The 15,816-nt window shown below is 34.2% G+C and overlaps 3 protein-coding genes across 3 annotated transcripts in view; 2 read left to right on the forward strand and 1 right to left on the reverse strand.

Annotated features, from left to right (window-relative positions):
- Positions 1 to 1,822: 1,822 nt before the first annotated feature.
- LOC110411847 (nuclear transcription factor Y subunit A-1-like) lies at positions 1,823 to 7,985 on the forward strand. The gene is given in 8 exon segments (XM_021422181.2): positions 1,823 to 2,021; positions 2,303 to 2,341; positions 3,286 to 3,593; positions 4,136 to 4,251; positions 4,357 to 4,428; positions 6,786 to 6,950; positions 7,225 to 7,518; positions 7,521 to 7,985. Coding segments are annotated over 6 exon segments (972 nt in total). The 5' UTR covers positions 1,823 to 2,021; positions 2,303 to 2,341; positions 3,286 to 3,325; the 3' UTR covers positions 7,578 to 7,985.
- A 140-nt stretch (positions 7,986 to 8,125) lies between these two features.
- Positions 8,126 to 12,949, reverse strand: LOC110411846 (translocation protein-like protein). The gene is given in 6 exon segments (XM_021422180.2): positions 8,126 to 8,435; positions 8,766 to 8,994; positions 10,227 to 10,428; positions 11,360 to 11,674; positions 12,682 to 12,751; positions 12,753 to 12,949. Coding segments are annotated over 6 exon segments (1,041 nt in total). The 5' UTR covers positions 12,779 to 12,949; the 3' UTR covers positions 8,126 to 8,236.
- A 1,782-nt stretch (positions 12,950 to 14,731) lies between these two features.
- Positions 14,732 to 15,816, forward strand: part of LOC110412324 (uncharacterized) — a 1,317-nt gene continuing 232 nt past the window's right edge. Inside the window, 2 exon segments of the mRNA XM_021422857.2 lie at positions 14,732 to 15,034; positions 15,635 to 15,816. Coding sequence (XP_021278532.2) covers positions 14,740 to 15,034; positions 15,635 to 15,816 — 477 coding nt within the window. The 5' untranslated portion in view covers positions 14,732 to 14,739.

Here is a 15,816-nt window from a genome sequence, read left to right on the forward strand (position 1 = left end):
TCAATTTTGAATATAAAGACTAAATTGAGCAGAATTGGAGAGTGTAAAGACTGAATAAATCTTTTGATTATATATATATATATATAAATGAATATCAACAAAAAAACATTCATAGTACGAGTTTGAGTGAGTTTGGGCCGAACTTAGCTCAATCCACACATGGTGAGATAACTCAGAGTGTCATAGGTCAAGTTATTTACTATATTAATATGATAAATTGCATTCATATCTAATGTGATTTTGTATTTTTTTTTAATAACACTATATAAAAAGTATAAGCATCCAAAAGTGTAGCTTAAAAAAAATTACCTATAAGCATCCAAAATTGGATCAATTGCACTAAAGTAAGAGAAGAAGTACTTGATTGAGTTTAACTTTTGCTAGTGGCTACAAACCCACATCTCATATAGGGTTAGACTTATTTTTCTTTATTTCATATTATTTCCGAGTAGTTAGATTTTAGATAAAATTATTTAAAATTTATACTTTAATGAAAATATCTTTTTTGGTCAGAAAATAATGATTGGCTGTGAAGTGGATACCCTCACCAAGTGGTAGGGGCTCCACTCTTCCCTAGTTGGTGAAAACAATTATTCCAGGAGATAAAATAATTAAAAGCAAGATGCCACGTGGCTGGATCTCTTTCTGTCGTTACCCTGCGGATGGGGTCCCCACTTTCGAGCCACGCATTTCCCGTATTTTTGCCCGTCAAGTGCGTGTCACGTGGGCCTGCCCTTCCCTCCCAATTTTTATTTGTTGCCCATTTATTTTTCAAGGCCCCCTCGCCCTCCGATAACGTCACCCGTAGGCTCTACTCACGTTACGTGCAATCCCTTTTTTAACTGGCAACTGTCTCGTCACCGGTTTCCTGCTCCTAGTCAAGTCAAGTAAATGCCCTCACCATAAAAGTCAATGGAAAATTACATTTTAAATGAGCTTTATTTCTATCCACAGCGTGTTTCAAGTTCTCTGATTCATTTAATAATATTTTATATTATTTAATTCTATTAAATAAAATAAAAATATTTTATAATTAAACTCAGTAAATTTTGAATAACAAAGTTATTACTCAGTACGAATTCAGATATGATTTGAATTTTATCATTAGATAAACATAGTTTTAAAGTGCTCATTATATGAGCTTGATTATATTATATATTATTTTTATTTATATATTTTTATAATTAATGTAATAATTACTGTAATTTATTAATTATCTTTAAAATGATTTTAAAATTTAATTTAATTTTTTCTAAGACTCACTTTAATTTATTAATTTAATTTTTTATTAATGATTTATATAAAATTAATAATAAATTTAATTTAATTAGATATTTATATATAAAAAATAACGAGTATCTTACTTTTTGACATGTTTATTTATAGATAGACAAGTAAAAGAGGTTTAAAGAAGGATATTAATGAGAAAATCTAGAAAAACAACTTGTTTGAGATAAAACATTGTAAGAAGATTGGGTTGATCTCTTGAGTTAAGGGCTTGGAATTCTCCTTTGGATAAATGTGTTTATGAGTAAGATAAGAAAAAATAATAATAATAAAAAGCACGTGAGATCATCCATTCTTTGTGCCTTTTCTCTTTTCATACCTAAAAAGTAAATATAAATATTAATAAATAAAAGAAAGGGGAGGATGGTTGAGTTTGTATAGAATCTATGATTTCTTTTCTTTTATTTATCCAAAGAAAAGAAATAATAAAAACCCAAAAAATAAAGAGAGGATAGAGAGGAACAAAGAGTACTGACATGATTGAAACGGTCCACGTGTCGGTAAAAGCAGTAGGTGGATAAAACCTAGAATCCTAACAGTCGGTGACGCGATCAGAGCTTAACTCTCAGAGTTTAAAACTACTGTTTACTGAGAATTGCAGGGGAAGTTCTCAAACTAGACTAGATTGACTCCCTTTCTCTCTCTCTTTTCGATTATCCTTTTCATTGTACTCTCAAAAGAGAAAGACATCCCCAAAATCTAGGGTTTTTGTTTTCGGTCTTCTCGGTTATCCGGTAAGTGTCTTTGTCGATTTCCTTTTTTTTTTATTGGTTTATTAAATTCAGATTGTTTTCGGTTGTGTCTTTTTTTCTTTGTAATTTTTCTAAAGTGGAATTGCAGTTTTTTGTTGTTTTTTTTGGGGGGGTTTTGAGAACTGAGGGGCTTTTATTGTTGTGGTTTGAAATTTCCTTTTTGGGTAGAGTTTGTATATTTCATTTTTGGGGAATTAGGTATTTGTGGTTTGAAAATTTTGAGGTTTTGATTGTTGAATTTGATGAATTGAGGTGATCTTTAGGTTGGGGATTTTGGGCTTTGTCGGACAAGAAGAGAAATGGTAATTCCTTTCTAAAAATTTAAAATTATCAATTCCATGCAGAACGGGAAATAACAGTCTTGAATTACTTTACTTTATAACATTAACAGTAGGTTGAATTACTGTTAGAAACTGGAAAGAAACTTTACTTTATAACATTAGGAGGAAACTTCAAGGAGACAAGGAAAGAACTTTGCTAAGACATCAACATAATTCTGTAACTATTTTAATATACTGGAAAGCAGGAAAAGTGACAAGACTTGGTAGATATAAATGTTAGGGAAGAACAGTGATTTAGAAAATTTGATTTTATTAATAAGAAAACTCAAATCCTCGATTCATTTTTGGGTCAGTTGTGCTGGTTTTATTTCATCTGATTGAATATAGTAATAAGACAAGTAGCAAAAATAAGGACAAAACATATTAGTTTAGCCTATTAGTAAATTAATCAATTATTATGGGATTTGTTTATGTGTGTGGTCAAAGTTTTGTGGTTATTGCTTTCATTTCTCTTCTTAAAGCAAATTTTGCTTTATTACTCAGGTGAAGGTGGGAATCTCTTTTTCTACATTTTATGAGGTTCTCTTTTCATTTTCCTCTATCTGCTTAAAGGAAAGACTTCTAGTATTAAGACATTTTGAGCTGGTTCTCTGTTAAATGTGATCATAACTATGGTTTGTTTTCTTTGATGCCGTTACATCAGAGAGTAATTGGAATTTACATTTACCAGAAACTGAATGCCATGTTTGTATGTTTGGTATATTTTGTGGTAAGCTTGATTGGATGTTTATTTGTCTCGATGTTAAATTCGATTACTTTTATCTCTGGCATTCAACAATTACAACTTTACCTTTTCTTTTGGTTTGGAGCTGGGGTGAAGAAAGGTTTTCTTTCAGTTGCGTGACAAAGCATTTAATTGTATAAAAATAATGTGTTAAGTTCTATTTGCTTCATTTTTGGGGCAGAGAATAAAAAATTGACAGTCATTTGAGGGTATTGGGAGGAATGCAGTCCAAGTCTGAAGGTGGAAGTCGATTAGAACGTGATCTGCATGGTGTTCCTCCAACTGCAGTTTATTCTGAGCCTTGGTGGCGTAATATTGGTTATAGTACCATCTCCCCAGGAGTGAGAGGAGGAAATACATCAAATTCATCTTCAATGGAATGCCCTAATGGTTCAGAGTCAAATGATGGCCGGTCACTCTCCAATGGTGGGGTAAATGAGGAGGATGATGGTAATAAAGAAACACAAACCACTGCGTCCTCCCAGTCAGGTACTTCGCTTAATTATTCTAGTAATATCTGTAGGCAATAATTACTAAAACAATGTTATGACTATAAATGAGTTTAGTCTCTTTGAAGCTTGCTGGTGTGCCTTATTCTTCTTCAGTTCATGAATTTTGAGACTGAAGATGGATCTATAGGTTATTTAAATAGATATTTGTCTAGGTTCTGTTTACTAATATCTCATGCAAACCTTTGGGTCTTTTCAAATGTGTTTGGAGTATTTAACATACAGATCTAAGTATTTAGTTAAACATCAGTAGTTTCCTGAAGCCTGGAAAACTGGTATTTGACCCATTTTTCAAAGCTTATGTGGAAACTGGAAATAGTTATGGAAACCTAGTTCAAGAATTTGGTCTCTATTGACTAGTATAATAGATATGCTAAGCCTTGCTAATAATGTTTTTCCATGGCCAGTATGGAGCTTTAGTTGCCTAGCATGTTGATCATTTACTGGCTCTTACTGATTATGCCTTTCATCCAACAGATTATTGGTTGGGCTGCTAATGGTTTTTCCCCTGTTCATTTTCAGTTCGAAATGGTGGACAAGAACATCACAATTTGCAGCATGTTGCATCTACTATGCCTGCTATGCGTGACGAATGCCTCACACAGCCTCCACAGCTTGAGCTTGTCGGTCATTCAATTGTAAGTGTCTTGGGCTCAAGATTCTCTGATGTATACAGTTAGAGGTCCCATAGTTACAGAACTTGCTATGGAAGGATTCCTAGCTTTCTTCCAAACGTTTTGCAGGCATGTGCATCAAATCCTTATCAAGATCCATTTTATGGTGGAATGATGGCAGCTTATGGACATCAACCTTTGGTATGGAAGCTTAGTCATTTCTATCTAATCTTTTTATTCAAATTTGTTCAACAATGGTTGGTCTTTATGGGTCTTTAAAGAAGGTATTGTGGCTCGAATTCACTCTAGTGAATGTGGAAGTTGTTTTCTCAAATGCTTCAATAGGATAGCTGGTGTGTTAGACTCATTAAATCTGCTGGAATTTGAGTAGATTGTTTATAGAGCAAGTTTTTACTTTCATATTACCTGAAGTGCAACTCATTGGTGTTCTGTTGAGGGTGTAGTATGCTGGTTTTCTTCTTTTGGTGGCATGTTAGATGTGTTTCAACTGTTATTTCTAGGATGCATTGCTTTGCTTCTGTTTAATTCTTTTTTCTGGAAATGTTTTGTGACTTCCTAAGATAAAATCCTATGAAACACATGAAGCACGTGCATAATAGTCATTCTGTGGAATTTCAGAATGTAAATTTGTGCTATTAAATAGCGGACATCAAACTCCGTGAATAACTTAAGAGGATCATATGATGACATGAATGTTAAAGACATATACATTAAGTTGAATACCACTTCCAGCTTTAAATAAAGCAAATGCAATTTATTTGATACTTAATTACATATATACATAGAGACATATATACATACATGCATGCATGCATACAAAGAGACAAACATACCTATACATACATACAGACACACTTAGATGCATACATAGACACAAACACAAACACATATACATACATACACGTGCACACAGACAGACACACAACAGCAAAAGACTTATGAAATAATTAATTGGAATGAATCTGGCAATTGCCACTGCTCTATTGAGGCTAGCGGAAGGATGGATGTGTTCATTTCTGGGGTTTTGGATTCTGGAAGAAAGCCTGAAAAAACTCGAAATCCAAGGGTTTTTTTTTTTTTGTTTCCTTTTAATAAATAGAGCTAAACAACCTTGGTGAATGTTCAACCAAGGTTTTACCTCATGCTGTTTTTTTTCACCTTGTGAAGGGGTATTTTGCACAATCAACATACCTGAGCAAACTCTGTATGGTTTGTTTGACAAGTTTCTGCTTGGCCAAATGTCTTATATTTTTTATTGGCATTGCTTTAACTAGCTGGGTTTGAATGGTTCAATTGTAGGATTTGTTGTTTCATTTACACTTTTCCTTAATTTCTGAAGTTATCTTCTAACCAACTCTACTGCAGGGGCTAGAAAATGAAAGTAAAAAAAAAAAGAGGAGAAAAAAAAGGAAGAGAGAGAACCAAATTGCTGAAACTAAATGAAAACTGTATTATGTTTGAAGCTCATAAGTAGGTTCTTGGAGACTCTATATTTGGTGCTAAATTATGTGATCTTTACGTAGATGGACAGTTTTGCAAAGGAAGAGAGAGAACCAAGTTGCTGAAACTAAATGAAAACTCTATTATGTTTGAAGTTCACAAGTAGGTACTAGGAGACCCTATATTTGGTGCTAAATTATGTGATCTTTATGTAGATGGACAGTTTTGCAAAGGAAGAGAGAGAACCAAATTGCTGAAACTAAATGCAAACTGTATTATGTTTGAAGTTCACAAGTAGGTACTTGGAGACCCTATATTTGGTGCTAAATTCAGTGATCTTTACTTAGATGGACAGTTTAGCAGGACAGTGATTTTGGGATGCGTACTGATTAGATGATTAGGGATACATGCTTTTGAATTCCTTTCCAATTCTTAATGGTTAGTAAATCATTGGTCCATGATACAAACTTTTGAATTTCCTCCTAACTACAGCAAGGAAAAACTGGTTGGTGAAACATTGAAAAATGACTACCTAATAAACAATGTCATGTTTTTCTGTTGTACTTTGGAAGGATTTCCTTTTCTTATCTTTGATGAGTTGGTGGTTTCTTTCCATCCATTGCTCTGCCCTTTTTTCTTGCAATTCTTCCTTTCTTTTTGTTGACTTGATGTCTGGGGAGTTGACATGGGATGCCAGTGGAAGGGGAAATCTGACCAAAGCATGATTTCTGTTGTGTTTTTTCTATTGTACTTCGGAAGTGTTGCCTTTTCTTATCTTGATGAGTTGGTGGTTTCTTTCCGTCCATTGCTTTTACCCTGTTTTCTTGCTTTTCTTCATTTCTTTGTGTGGTCCTGGTGTTTTGGGAGTTGACATGGGATGCAAGGGAAAGGGAAAATCTGACTGAAGCATGATTTTATTTATGTTAGCAGGCCTCAGTTACCAAGGCCACCTGCTCTTCTTCTGTTAGTTTAGTTTTTATTTAATATGATAAAGCAAGTCATTCATTACAGTAAGATTTTCATTTAAGTATTTTTTTTGAATGTTGACAGTCAAATCGTGGTACACTTGCTAATAAATAAATGCTTGCAATGACCAGGGTTATCCTCCATTTGTTGGAATGCCTCATGCCAGAATGGCATTGCCCATTGAGATGGCACAAGAACCAGTTTATGTGAATGCTAAACAGTACCAGGGGATTCTTAGGCGAAGGCAGGCCCGTGCCAAAGCAGAACTTGAGAAGAAGGTTGTAAAAGTCCGAAAGGTAAACTTAAAACTGCATACTCGTTTAGTTGGTCAATTATACCCCACTGTCGGCAAAGATAACACCACATTATTGATTATTGCACATTAAACAAGAGATTTTTTTCAAATATTTTATTCCCTTTTTGATATCTCACATTGAATTGCTTGACTATTAAGAGTTTGAATAGTCAGTAACTTGTTCTTTTCATTGTTAATGTGTTGTTTTGCTGTGGTTCAATATGCATGCCTTCTGACCTCTATTCTTATAATACCTAATCTCCATTATCCAACAGCCATACCTTCATGAGTCTAGGCACCAGCATGCTATGCGTAGGGCAAGAGGTAGTGGGGGACGTTTTGCAAAGAAGTCAGATGCTGATACTTCAAGAAAGGGAACAGGTTCAGGTCCTGCCCTATCATATCAGTCCGCAAGTTCATCTGGCTCTGAACCATTGCCAGCTGATTCTGCTGAGACCTGGAACTCCTCCTTCAGCCAGCAAGAAGCAAGAGGGTCCCAAGTGCATGACACCCATCATGTAAATGGCAGTGGCCATTATCAGAATAGAGGTGGTAGCATCTCCTCTAACCAGGCTTCACACAGGCCTCTTGCTATCCAGTGAATGGAGGACACCCGCTGAAAAGCTGAAGGGTGTAACTCCAAACTGTTGTCCGTGGTCACATCTTGGCGATTTATTGTCAAGGCGGCAAATCATTCTTGGCTTTCCTCCTGTGCTTAGGTTGTGGATGGAAGGGGAGAAGGGATTGTATGGGACTCGACATCATTTTTGTCGTGTCACTGCTTTCATCATTTTCCCAGAAGGTGCATTTTTGTACAGATACTGTTTAAATAAACTCAAAATGTAGTTGTAGTTTGTGGGAAGGATTCCATAACAAGCAGATGGCCCTTCAGGTTTTCCGTTTCTTTTGAGTTGAAGACGTTTCCTTTCACAAGTCTGTACGGTACCTACTGCACTTTGTAGATTTTGGATTAGCCGTGTTATGAGTGTTGCATTTTTGAACGTTAACAAATTTGTGAGCTTTGGTGATTAAACAGGGAAATGTGACCATCTTAGGTTATAAGGGAACATGAAAGCACATTAAATATTTTAATGGATATAATAATAGTTGTAAAATTGAATTGACTTAACAGCCCTAGAATTAGCGTGTTGTAACCTATATTTAAAAAGGCACAAATTTCATAACCACCTATCAAGCCTTTATTTTTCAGTTGATATTACACTCGAATTCTTTTAACAAAATCCAAAAGAGGCACTATTAACCATCTATCAAGCCTGACAAGATCTATCACATGGTATCATCCTGAGGTTGATCAGTTTCCTTGGCAGAGTTCACCGTCTCGGAGGTTGCCTTGCTTTCAGTTGAAAAATTGTTGGTATTTTCTGTGGCATTAACCACAGTCTGTTTCTCCATCATCCCGGACAGCGCCAGGCTTGGAGACCATTCCAGGACTTCATCAATTATGTTTGACATCCGCTTCTGATACCTGCAAGAGTGATATAACCATCTTCAGACAAACGATTCCAAGAACATTGGCCCAGAAAAATTCTACAACTGTTTACAATAATAATTGTAGACTACAAATGCCACAATTCTTGACTGAGATTGAAGATGTTTTATGTTTTCCACCACCAAAATAGAAACCTATACACAATAACAACCCAATTTATGCTGAGAACATTATCAAGCAAATGAATTCAAGATTTTCACAAACCATATCAGCCTTTTAAAGCAATAAGATGATTGAACTGCTATGGCCAAAAAAAAAAAATCCTTCAAAAGTAAATATTTAAAGAAGAGCAGATTCGGAACTGACCTTGCTCTAGCAGCCTCATCAGGGGCATGGTGCCTCAGCAACAGTATGACCAACACAGCCACTATTGCATAGAATAGTCTTGCAGTCCATTTTGGTCGCTCTTCTTCATCTTTATTGGGCCAGAAACGGAATAATTCTTGCAATGTTGCTTCCTCAGCAAGGATGTTAGGGAAGAACCAAACACGCTTTCCAAGAATGATCCATATAACACCAAATATTGCAGCTCTCACTGGAAATTTTAAAATTTCCAAGAAAATAGTAAGAAGGAAAAGGCAAAACATGCAATTGACAAATGGTAAAAGCAGACCAAATACAGAAAGATAGAACTGGCGAGTTAAACTATAACTAATATTGGTTACATGAATATAACCTTGAACAAACTCAGATCACAGTGAGGCATTTCAAATCACTTAACTGTTCTAACTCAACAACTATAAGTGCATACATTAGGGGTTTAGCAACGCACTTCCAGTTCTCCCCTACTTTTGATCGAGAAGTGGGTTCTAGGTCCAACATATGTCTTTGGCTCGCTAGTTTACTTCCTTATGGCATTTTGGGTAATTTAGTTTAATACGAATCTTTAGAGGAAAGTGAACCAATAGCAGGACCTTTCCTCTTCCTGTGTAGAGTGAGTTATACCCAGTTTGAATTTTGCTATTGTTTTCAAAAGACCATAGTTCAGTCTGTTTCCCATATCATATGCTATTGATATTTCAATTGACATTCTTTCATGGCATATGACTAAGCATTTCCCTTAATAATCAATCACATCACCACACCTATGTCACCCCCCTCCTTCCTCTCCCCATGCACATGCAAAACAGAGAGACAGAGAAAACCGGGAGGATACAATCTCTACCAATTCTGAAGTTTTTATACTATCAGTGTTCAAGATAGATGTTTATATTGGCAAGACAGACATAACAAATCCACCAATTAGAACAAAAAGGCAGAGCCTACATGCATGTCTGTGTTGTATCAGTAAGTGTGAGAAAGACTATCAATATAATTGCTTAAGTCAAGGGACATTATTGAATCAAAAGTTTAGTTTCGCCTCAACATTAGCCAAAATTTAAACCTTAGAATAAGCAGGATTCAGTGACTAAAAACAGGGGGTTAAACATAGAATAATCTTTATTCAGCAAACAAAGCCTTGAATGGACAGAAAAAAGGCCATGACGACAATAATAGCAACCTTGCTTAATAGGTTTGGAACTGTACCAAAAAAATTCCAAACACTAGTCACCAACCTCAAAATAAAGTAACAACTACTGCTTTCTTCAGCCAGCATTGCCCAATTATATTTGTTCTATAACATGGTAAACCTAAGCAAATTTAGTTTTTAAAAGCATTAAAAGACTTATGATCTAGTAAAAGAACTAATCAAATTATATAAGAAAAGGATCCAAGGCTTATAAATATCAAATAACATCTAGAAAAAATGATCACAGAAAAACTTACAAAGAAGCAAGGAGAGGATAAGTAGCAGAACTCCCGCGCATGAGTAGAGTATTAGTAATTTGCATCGATGTGGATATACAGGAAACAAGCAAATTGCAAGTGTCAACACAGGCCAGAAAAATGAGAGAAGTGTTTGCCATAATGGCCGTCGTTTTACAAATGTCCACGCAAAAAAGGCATCATTTTCAGAGAAAACTTGTTCCTGCACAAAAAGAGGCAGAACATCGGTAAATAAGAAGACAGAGAAAGCATAAGCCAAATAGCCATGGCTAATTGCAAGAACAAAAGAGAGGTTGCTTGAAATGCCAATGTTATCATTCTGAAAGGCACAGATTTTAATTTTTCTAGCAATTAAGAGAAGTTATGATGAAACAAAATGAATAATGTAAGTTCAACCAACCAAAAAAAGTAAGTTACTTTAAGAGTTAATATGAGAAAAGGCATCAGAGCATCAAAGGCACTGAAATTAGGGAGATGGAGGTGGGGTAGGGACTGTTAAATGAACTTTGCAGGAAAGCAAATGATAGCGAATGACCATAAATATAACACTGGATGTCACAGAAAAGTATCAAAGACTACATGAAACAAAAGTTGTCATCTTAATTTAGACCAAAATAGGATCTAGTTAAAAATACTATGCCTCGAGACATTAGAGACTTCAGGCTTGAGGAATGACACAATAACATGGAACAAGTCCCTAGCTTCAAAAAACATAAAAAACAAAATAATACATAATAATAATAATTATAAAAAGAAAGGTTCAAACAGGTGAGATCCTAGGGCACACCCTATTTACAAGTATAGGCCTAAGGTATTTGCATATGGTAATCGTAAAATCTGAAGACTTCTCCTGAAAATAAATTAAAAAAACAAAAACAAAATAATGATATTTAAAAAAAAAAAAGAACAGGTGCATCATAGGGCAGATTACCTGTACAGGTAGTAGCTGCGAAAAGATTAATCTTGCTTTTATCAACAAGATAAACACACACACACACACACAAACATTACATATACACCACATATATACATTTGTGGGTATGTATCAGAAATTCAAGCAGCTACGCCACCTAAAGGAGAAAGCAGGAAGCAACTTATCAAATATTTTAAAGTTAAACAAGTAAAAGACTCACAGGGAAAATTTCTAAATGCGCAGGCCAGGTAGACAACTTTTTCTTCCCCGGACGAACAGTTTTCACCACACGGTCACAGCGCACCAAAAGATTTTTTTGTAACAAACTATTGGCAATATCTTCAATTTCTAGATTTCTATCTGACTCCAGTATTTCTTTAAGCTCCAGATGATTTTTCATAAAGCTTACAAAGTCCTTCCCTCTAAAATATTCGACACGGGTTTCCTGCAAGACAGCCCATCTAGACACCAAATCCTTATGGTCCCTCACCTTCTCAGCAAACAACTGAAACACATCCTTCTTGGCAGCTTGTTTCTGGGTAGAAAGGAAATGATAAGAGAAATTAGAAAACAATAACATATACGAGAATTCATGAATTATGATCAACAATAAGAACTGGCTATTACATGCAAATTGAAGCACAAGTGACCCCAAGATTCATGACACAAAGATCAAAATCAAGCCTAAAAGGCAATACCATCATTTAGTCAGTATAATGTAAACTACCACTGTAAGTCATACTGACCACTAATCACAACACCATCATAGATAGTCAAGCACAATATGTTATGATGGACTTGTAAAGCATTAGTGAGTTAGAATGCAAGTTTGTTTCGCCGTGGAAGCAACATTTCCTGAGTTTGCAGGGCCAACTAATCCGTAACTAAGTCAACATTGTTTCCTCAATTTTTATTGTGAATCACCACTTTAATTCTATCACGTCTTCTAAGTTGAGCCATTTCAGGAAAAAGAATCTATACTCTGTCACTCAAACCCTTCAATTTTTTGGTAAAAGTATAAACATAGGACATCTAAAACTGGAACATTCTAGGACAACATTACCACTCCGAATGTAATAAAAATTTTTTAGGCATATTTCAGACATCCAATTTCGGCCAGTGTCTGAGAATCTATCCTTTCTTCCCTTCTTTCCTTGCTAAAAATAATTAAACAGAACATTCAAAAAATAAAAAATAAATTTAAACTGAAAAAAAAAAGATCCCTTTATATTTCTTGCCCTACTACCCACTCTTCCCCCTTCCCACACCCCCCCCCCCCCCACCCCAACAAAAAAAAGAGTGTACTGCAGTAATTGAGCTGTCCCAACAATTAATACGAATCAATTTCTACCTTTTATTTTTTTCCCTTTATTTGTGATTCATATAAATTAAAATTTTCTTTGTTCAAAAGAAAATGATTGTGGTTCTTACAAATTCATGACAGAAAAAATTCCGATCAAAACCCAAAAAAAAATCTAAAAATGTCAGTAAAAAAATTCGCTAAATAAAACCCTAGATCAGAGAAATGGAAGCAGGGCAAACCCTAGGAGGAGTGTCGACGCTGGGATCTCTGCTGCCGTTTTGTACGGAGGTTGAAGATCTTCGGGCTTTCTTTCTCTGCTCCGCCTGATTTCTTCATTTCCTTTCTCCTTTTCCTTTTTTTTTTTTTGGTTTTTTCCCCTCTATGCTTTGTTTTTCTACCAACGTTTTTTTCCCTTTTGCTTTAATTTTTTTTCCAAGTTTTTCTTTCAGTTTTATTTTTTCGTTTCTGTTTCGTATTATGAGCAAGGGAACGGTATTTCCCATTACACAGCACTATGATTCATTTTTTTATGGTTAGTGACTTGAGTTTAATCCCTGGAGCCTATAGGATTTAGCCATGTCACCATCGTGATGACGTGGATTTTTTCTTTGTTCCCCTTCTAGAGAAACACTGACTAAAAAATCCATAGGAATTAGAATTCAACTCACTAAGTATGTGTACACTAATGATAATATATTTGAGCTCCATGAACAAATTTAAAAATATAATTAAAAATAAATTAGTATAATTACTAATTTTAAAATTTCATCCTATAATAACTTAAAATAAAATAAAAACTTATTTAATTATATCCACCCTAGGAAAAAAATTTTGTGTTGTACATAATTTTGTTCCAACGAAGAATGCGTCTTTTCTTTTTGGCCAAAAAAGAAAAGAGAAGTGTATGTGAACCTTGATTTAATTTTTTGTCTTAAAATTGAAAATAATTTTAAAATTTAATAATTATTTATAGTGAATATTTAGTTAAAAGTAAATGTATTTTGTTATGGATTTCATATCATTAAGATATAGAATAGATCTTAAATATATCAATATGAGTCTTCCACCAATCATCAAACATGTTTTTTGAGTTAAAATTGAGGTTCGTGATTTATAAACTTACTTAATCTCTATTTTAAGGTCTTAAACAGACTTGAATGAAAACATGAATCCATGATTTATAGATTTAGTTAAGCTTTATTTTCAAAGTTTAAGGTCACATGGGAATGAGCTTAAGTTTCGATCATGGTATGGAACAGACTATGTGATCTTAAGTTTCGACCTGTAAAAAGTGATATTAAAACAAATTCAAATTTTTATTAATGTTAGGCTCTCATGAGAGATAAAAAGATTAAGGTAGATTCAAACTAATATAAAAGTCTTTCTCCTCTATTGATAAAAAGCCAATTAAACGCCATTGTTGCATAATTGGGTCTTACATATATAAACATTAATCTTCCATCACTTATCAAGTATGTCTTTTGGATTAAAAACGTAAACTTGTAATTTATAAATTTATTTAAATTCTATTTTCAGAGTTTAAAACCACACAAGATTGAGCTTAAGTTTCTGCCCATAAAAATTTCATAGTTTAATCAATGAGTGGATTTAAATTTTCTGTTTTTTAAAGGTGACAATTACGTGGATCAAGTCATTTTCAAGTTGGGTATTTTGAGTTCAAAAAAATTTATGTTATTTTGGTTTTGAATGTTTTGGATTTTTATTATTGGGATTTGGCATTTGAATTATTTGAATTTGAATCATTTTAAGTTTAAATTTATCTATTGATTAATAAAGAAATATGATTAATATATAATAATAATTTATTAACATTTGAATAATTTTTAATTAAATATGATTATGAATACATTATGAATACATTATTAATATTAATTAATTTAATAATTTTTTTATATGAATACAGTAAGTCACTTATTTCACTAGCTTCATTAATTAAATTATAAACTGTTTAATATATGGTTAATTTTATTATATATTTCTAGCTTTGAGTATCAATATTAATATCAAACACATTGGGACTTGTAAAATATGCATTCATCCGTATACATGACCAAAGACCAAAACTAGGGCAAGTCAAGCATTAATTAAGATATGATAAATCAGTTAATTTGTTAAAAATTACATAAATAAAGGATTGTAGTTGCCAAATGCGAAGCAAGCAATTGCATCCACAGAAAATTAGGAAAAGACATTTATAGCCCTTTGGACGTTTTATCCCGAAATCAAGTCATTCAAGTGGCTATGGTTTAATTCCGCTTCCATCGCCAACATTAAAAATGTTGTCTCTCCATTTTTGCTTGCCTCAAAGCAAGCATCCATCCTCATTTCCTCCACTCTGTCTCTTCACCCCCAAGCATTCAACACCTACATCTCAATGGATTGAACATGGTGGGAATTATGGCAATGCCAAGAAAAGAACGAAGTTATCATCTTCTTGGATTATTCCTGCGGTGGACAATGATTCACAGCAGTTTGAGGTAGACCCAGAAAAGGCTAAAGAAGCCCTTCAAAAGCTTGACCAGCAGCTGCAAACCCTCTCAAAGAAACAAGTTAGCACTCCTAAGATTAGAGGTATGCTCCGCTCTCCCTCTCTGCTGCTTTTTATTTTTACAAGTAATAAATGAGCTTAGCTGTGCTAGCTATAACTCATACAATCCAAAAGAAGCGTAAGCAAAATTAGATTTAAAGTGCAAGAAGTGATGGCCCTTGGCATAAGTTCCTTTACCTTCTTTCGCAATTTATTCCTTCAATTACATATCCTTACTCGTCCAAGTTGTGAAATTCTGACTACATAATGTCTATATATAGGCCTTTGATGTCTTGCTTTGAGCTGTGAAAATCTTATATTAAGGATGAAGCAAAGCTGTGTTATCAGTTAAACTGTTTGTGAAGGGCAAAACGAATAGGTTCGGGCTTTAATTACCCCACTAAGACCGTTTAGTGGATGTACTAATTAATTGGTTTGGGTTCACCTGACCTAACCCATATTTGATCCAACATGTTGAATCGGTTATAATTAAAAGATTCAATATTGGGTCATATTCTCACTTCTACTAGCTACATACTGGAAATAAGATGTACTGCAATACTAGTTATCTATATTTACCAGCATATATGCAAACAAGGGGTCTTTACAAGAACATTGGTTTTTTTCTATTTAACTGAATGCAGCTTCAGATGTGAAACTTGCAAGAGACAAAGTGGTGGAGGATACCCCAGAAATTTCAGGGTCTTTCCTAGCAAATTTAACTGTTGTTCTCCTTATTTTAACAATCTTTTACAATGTATTATTTTACGCGGTGATAAAGCCATCCATAGATGGACCTGATGATCAGTCAGCTCCACAACCTAGC

Source organism: Theobroma umbraticum, unplaced genomic scaffold (genome assembly GCF_002168275.2).
Source record: "Theobroma umbraticum cultivar Fairchild unplaced genomic scaffold, ASM216827v3 scaffold_95.0, whole genome shotgun sequence".
In the NCBI taxonomy this organism is placed as follows: Eukaryota; Viridiplantae; Streptophyta; class Magnoliopsida; order Malvales; family Malvaceae; genus Theobroma; species Theobroma umbraticum.